The sequence below is a fragment of the Anopheles darlingi genome, chromosome X (genome assembly GCF_943734745.1).
Source record: "Anopheles darlingi chromosome X, idAnoDarlMG_H_01, whole genome shotgun sequence".
Lineage (NCBI taxonomy): Eukaryota > Metazoa > Arthropoda > Insecta > Diptera > Culicidae > Anopheles > Anopheles darlingi.
Genome location: NC_064873.1, coordinates 7,863,871 through 7,868,870, shown reverse-complemented (window position 1 = coordinate 7,868,870; position 5,000 = coordinate 7,863,871). Strand labels below are relative to the sequence as shown.

General features: G+C 44.7%; 2 protein-coding genes across 3 annotated transcripts in view; one reads left to right on the top strand and one right to left on the bottom strand.

Moving 5' to 3' along the window:
- Window positions 1–1,797, top strand: part of LOC125957450 (titin homolog) — a 37,977-nt gene extending 36,180 nt beyond the window's left edge. The window contains exon 6 of the mRNA XM_049690160.1: window positions 1–1,797. This exon is cut by the window's left edge and continues 2,669 nt beyond it. The gene's annotated coding sequence lies outside the window, so the exon portion shown is untranslated.
- Window positions 1,798–2,223: 426 nt separating this feature from the next.
- LOC125957715 (mitotic checkpoint protein BUB3-like) lies at window positions 2,224–4,676 on the bottom strand. Of its 2 annotated transcripts, XM_049690610.1 has the most exons (3): window positions 4,122–4,676; window positions 3,729–4,019; window positions 2,224–3,646 (listed from the first exon to the last, which is right to left on the bottom strand). In XM_049690610.1, exons 2-3 carry the CDS (start codon window positions 3,921–3,923, stop codon window positions 2,858–2,860), a joined length of 984 nt encoding a protein of 327 aa, XP_049546567.1. In that variant the 5' UTR covers window positions 3,924–4,019; window positions 4,122–4,676; the 3' UTR covers window positions 2,224–2,857. The 2 variants fall into 2 exon arrangements, with proteins under 2 accessions (XP_049546567.1, XP_049546558.1); XM_049690601.1 differs by having other exon boundaries at window positions 3,729–4,676.
- Window positions 4,677–5,000: the final 324 nt, after the last annotated feature.

The window sequence follows — 5,000 nt, the reverse complement described above, 5'->3', positions numbered from 1 at the left end:
AATAATAATAATAATAGTCGACGCAAACAGGACGCAAAAACAAAGCAAACAAAACAATCGCATGCCGCATGCCGCATGGTACAGAAAACCAATTTGGATAACACATAAGAAAAAACAAACCCCAAGACGACTCACAAGACTCACACTGTAGGCCAATAGCAAGGAGAGGAGCAACCGGTAAAGGAAGTAGATCGCGCTATCGTAAATAGCGAAACCATTGAGGGACAGTTAAGGATGTAGAAGAAAACGAAGAAGAAGAAGAAGAGGAAAAACGAAGCAAACGAAACGTGACCATTTGGTTTTCCGCCTTTTCCTGCGCGGAACTACAAACAAAACAAAAGAAGTAGTGCGAGTGAAGTAAGACATTAGACCGACCAAGGAAGTGCATGGTACATGTACGTGAGTCCATGTGTGTGTGTGTGTGTGTGTGTATTTGTGCGTTTGAATGTGTGTATGTGCGATTGTGTGTGTGTATGTGTGTACGTGTGTGCTTATGAGGTGAGTACGTACCGATACGGACCTCCTCCCGCTTCCAATTGAAACACACACACACACACACACACACACACTCAAACACAAGTAGGCGCGCGCACTGCCATCCGCCGAGAGACCAAGCCGTGTCTGCGTTGAACCGAAGCGACCACGCGGACGCTCGCCCGAGCTGTTTTCCTTTTATTTTTCCTTTAAGAGCCCCCACAATGAGCGAAAGAGAGAGAGAGAGAGAGAGAGAGAGAGAGAGAGAGAGAGAAAATGAAAGAGACAAAGAAACAGACAGTCAGAGAGACGGGGAGAGGGGTGCTCACTTTAGTTTATGTTATAATTATGTCCTTTTTGTTTTAATAATACCGATTTACCACCCGCCCGCGGATTTAAGAGAGAGAAAGAGAGAAAGAGAGAGAGAGAGAGAGAGAGAGAGAGAGAGAGAAAGAGAGAGAGAGCGATGAATCCGCGGGATTCGGAAGCCGGATGAAAAACTGGTGTTTGGTGAATGAAGTGGATGGCTGCGAAGGGAAGGAGGGGGGAACGAGTGGTAGCGGGTGGTGAAGGTCAAAAGATCAGTCACTTTCCCCCAACCACCCTCCCTTCCTTCCCTTTCGTTGTTCGCGGATATTTTCGCGATCGTACAGCGACCCTCGCCACCAGTCCACCCGCCCTCGTCCGGTTCGGTAAATCGGTCTCAAAAGGAAAACAGCTCGCCAAGCGATGGACAGTAGTGGGGTTTTTTTTTTCCCGGATGGTTCCACCAACCTCCAACCCTACTCGCATCGTACGGCGACCGAGGGCGTCTTGCTCGGGTTCAGCGCACACAGATTCGCGGACCAGCGAAATTTGCTGCGAGCGAGCGAGCGAGCAGCAGCAGCAGCAGCAACAAACAAGTATGAGTGATTCTGGAATCGCCGGTAGCTAAAAGTGATTTTTCCGGGTCCGACCGGGAAGGATTGGGTTGTGTTCCTCTTCTCCATTCGCATGGTTCTTCATGAGTAACGAGCGTGGTAAGAGCCAGAATGGAATGTGCAAATGGGAGAATGGGCGGGGAGAAGAGGGAAACAAACCGACCAGCGGCGAACCCGGAAAATTCCTAAAGAACGAATGAAAATTGCAGTACAGAAAAACGAAAGAGAAACAGAGAACGAGAGACCGAGAAAGAGAAAAGGAAAGAGAGAGAGAGAGAGAGAGAGAGAAAAGGAGAGCGACAAGAATAAGAGAGAAAGGGAGAGCGAAAGAGAGACGAGAAGAGCGAACAGATAATTCAGGATATTTTTAAGTGTCCTTTTATACTGGAATAAAATTTTTACGTAAAACCTAGCGCCCATTGGTGTCATCCGGCGTGTGCAGCACACACGTATTAAGCCGAAACGATCAAGTGGTGGGGTTCTATGCGTTTCCAGGTTTCCAGATCCAGATAGTTGCGGTGTGACTGCTCGCCCCGTCATCCAGCTAGTGGTCAGCGAATCGTCGTTTTGCGGCAGACATCAGATGCTCGGTGGACGACGCTATGCTGCCTTAAAGGGAAGCCAGGCATTCCCTGGACCCATCACCAACGAAAAAAACAACCCACACTGATTGAGGTTTACAGCGTCCAATCCTGCTGCAGTACAGAAGATAAGTGACCTGTGGTGGCCCTTATTTCTTTCAGGTCGAATTTCAAGCAAAAGTGCCGATTCCGCACCGCATGCAATTTTAAAGAAAAATATGTATCAGTTCCGTAACAATTAGTATTGTGAGAGTATTTGTGAATCATTTATAGACGTAGCCAGTGATACACGATAACTAAGTTGTATGTCTCCTTGGACCTGTTATGGCTAATAAATGCTAATCTTATAAATAAATAAAATGTATGTATATACATATTAATATAGATACAATTACCACTAATAAATAAAAAAAGTAAAAGCTGACCTAGAATGAAAGCTCTACTGAGAAGCTTTCATTCTAGGTCAGTCTTATAACAAAAAATATTATTGAACAAAAAGGCGATAACTCATGTTAATGACTCGATGTCTCGTTTTTCTTTTGCCTCTTCTCGTTTCAAGAACTAATGATTTGAATGCTCAGAATCGAAAGAATGACTAGAATCTAGGCCAATAATGACGAGTGATGTTGCTTAGACTGGTAATGATTCCGTTTCCTATCACCGAAGGCAATTATACGACCGCGAAGTACGAAATTATTCTTGCTTTGTTCGCCGTTCCTACAAACCATTTTAAATTAGATTTAAAATGAAATACATGCGTATATAAAGTAATATGAATGTAGAAGACTATATGTAGCCATTTAAGGATTCGGAAGGCCAATTGGTCGTCGACTAGTACATTGCTTCGTGGAAATGTGCTGGGAGCGCTTGATCTCAACTCCACTATTTTGGCCGCGTTTCCTGTTCGTTCACGTAACGCACGTAAAGAGTAGGCTCTGGGAACGGTTCCGGTGGTTTTTCCGCCTCATCCATGTACGAGCAAGCGATCGCCAAAGTGCTGCCATCGTCGCTGAAGCAGAGGCTCGAGATAGAGCTGTCGTACAGATGGAACTGGCACAGGCGCTTCTTGTTGAACCCATCCCAGATGTTCACGTATCCATCCGAGCCCCCCGTTGCGAATGTGTTGTACACACTGTGGAAGCTAATCGCATTCACCGGATAAATTAGCTCGATGTCATTCCCCTTGGCCCGGTGACACTTGAAGGCGAACTTTTTCTTCTGCACCTCCGGACTAGAATCGAAGTACTCCACCGCGACCCGCCCTTCGATCGAGCTCATGACGTAGCCCTCCGCATTCGGGAAGCAGCGCACGGCTCTTGTCTGGTACTTCAGGGACGATTCGCGCCTCTCGATGTAGTGCTTCATGTTGCGGAGATCCCAGATCAGCACCTTGCGCTCGGATGTCGCCACCACCAGCTTCTCTTCGACGCAGCTCATCGAGTAAACTTTACCATTGCTCTGCTCATATGTACCGGCGCACTCTTTCTCACGTGCATCCCACAGCTTCACCGTGCGGTCCCAGCTGCCGGTGAGGATGCCGTTCAGCAGGCCAGTGTACTCCACGCACTTCACACCCGCACTATGACTACCAAGTGTGCTCTCGGTGTGTGTGTTTAGATCGTACAGCTTTACCAGATTGTCGAGCCCGCCGCTGGCCGCCTTGGTGGAGTTCTGGTAGTCCAAAATAGAAGACGGGAAACTATTACTATAAGTGATCGTATATTGTCGCACGAGCAATACGACGCTACCATACCTGGAAGGCACAATCCAAAACTGGCGATTGGCTATTAAAGTGCAACCGTACCGTGTTGTTAACTATATCGTACAGACGTACGCTCGCGTCCCAGGATGACACCAGCAAGAACTTATTAGTTTTTGGTGAAAACTTCACCGCAGAGATAACATCAGTCGGAGCGTTCAAGAGCTGTGTCTCAGGTTTTCTAGCCATGATCAAACCACAGTTACCGTTCTACAAACGGTAACAGTTATTGTTTTCCAAGCATTTAACACCGGTTGTCGCGACAGCTTCGGTTTTGGCTCGTCCCTATTCGAGCTAGTAAAACCAAATCGGGAATTTGGGGTAGTTTAAAGATGAGTACTGTACGGTATTTTATTGGTCAAATGTTATTGTTGACAAAAGGTTTACAATTTGTTCTTATCACCACGAAACTATCATTAAATTCTTGAAAAAAGTCCAAAAACGATAAAAAAAACCCATTTTCACGGAGCGGAACGTGAACGAAGAAGAAGAGACATTTTAAGATAAAACGATACTTTCCTATGTAAAACGATCTAAATGGTGTTTCCACAGGCAAGTTTATACTGTACAGGCATACTTATTACAGTGAGCCGTTTCGCAACCGAACACACGAAAAAGAAGAACAGTTGTTAAAAGCGTCCACACTGTTCGCATGAAGCAAGTAAAAATTATTTTTTATTTCTGACCCTGGTTCAAACTAGGTTCTACCGGTTCAAAACCGTAAGAAAAAGTGACAACTCTATCTCTACAAAATTTGCAAAGGCTTTTTCGCCAAAAATCTTATAACCTTGACGTTGGGGTTAAAAAAGAACATAATCCAACCAGAAATACATTTTTAGTTCTTGTAGGTGAACACACACACCCTAATCCCAATGAGCCTATCCATGCCATATCATTGGAATATCTCCGAAGATGCAGATAATCAAAAAGACATTGAAGAGTTAAACGAACGATATGTATTCCATTAAAAAACCAATAATACACTTTCGCTGGACAACCTTAGGTAGGTTCAAGGAAGGATATTAGCATCAGTTAGAATACCATCGAAACAGATTAAAAAATTAAAAAACCAAAAATAGTAAGTAGATACTAAAATGGTTTAATTTTTTTCCATTAGTCTTCTGGAACGATAGGGGTATGGGAAGCTACGCTTTTTGTTGTTAACAGGCTAATCGTTATCGATTAGCTTTATTAGCGAGTAATTTGCAGCACATTTGGTGATAGCGCGTGATAACAAAAGAACCAAAGAGCTTTACCGCTTCAGAA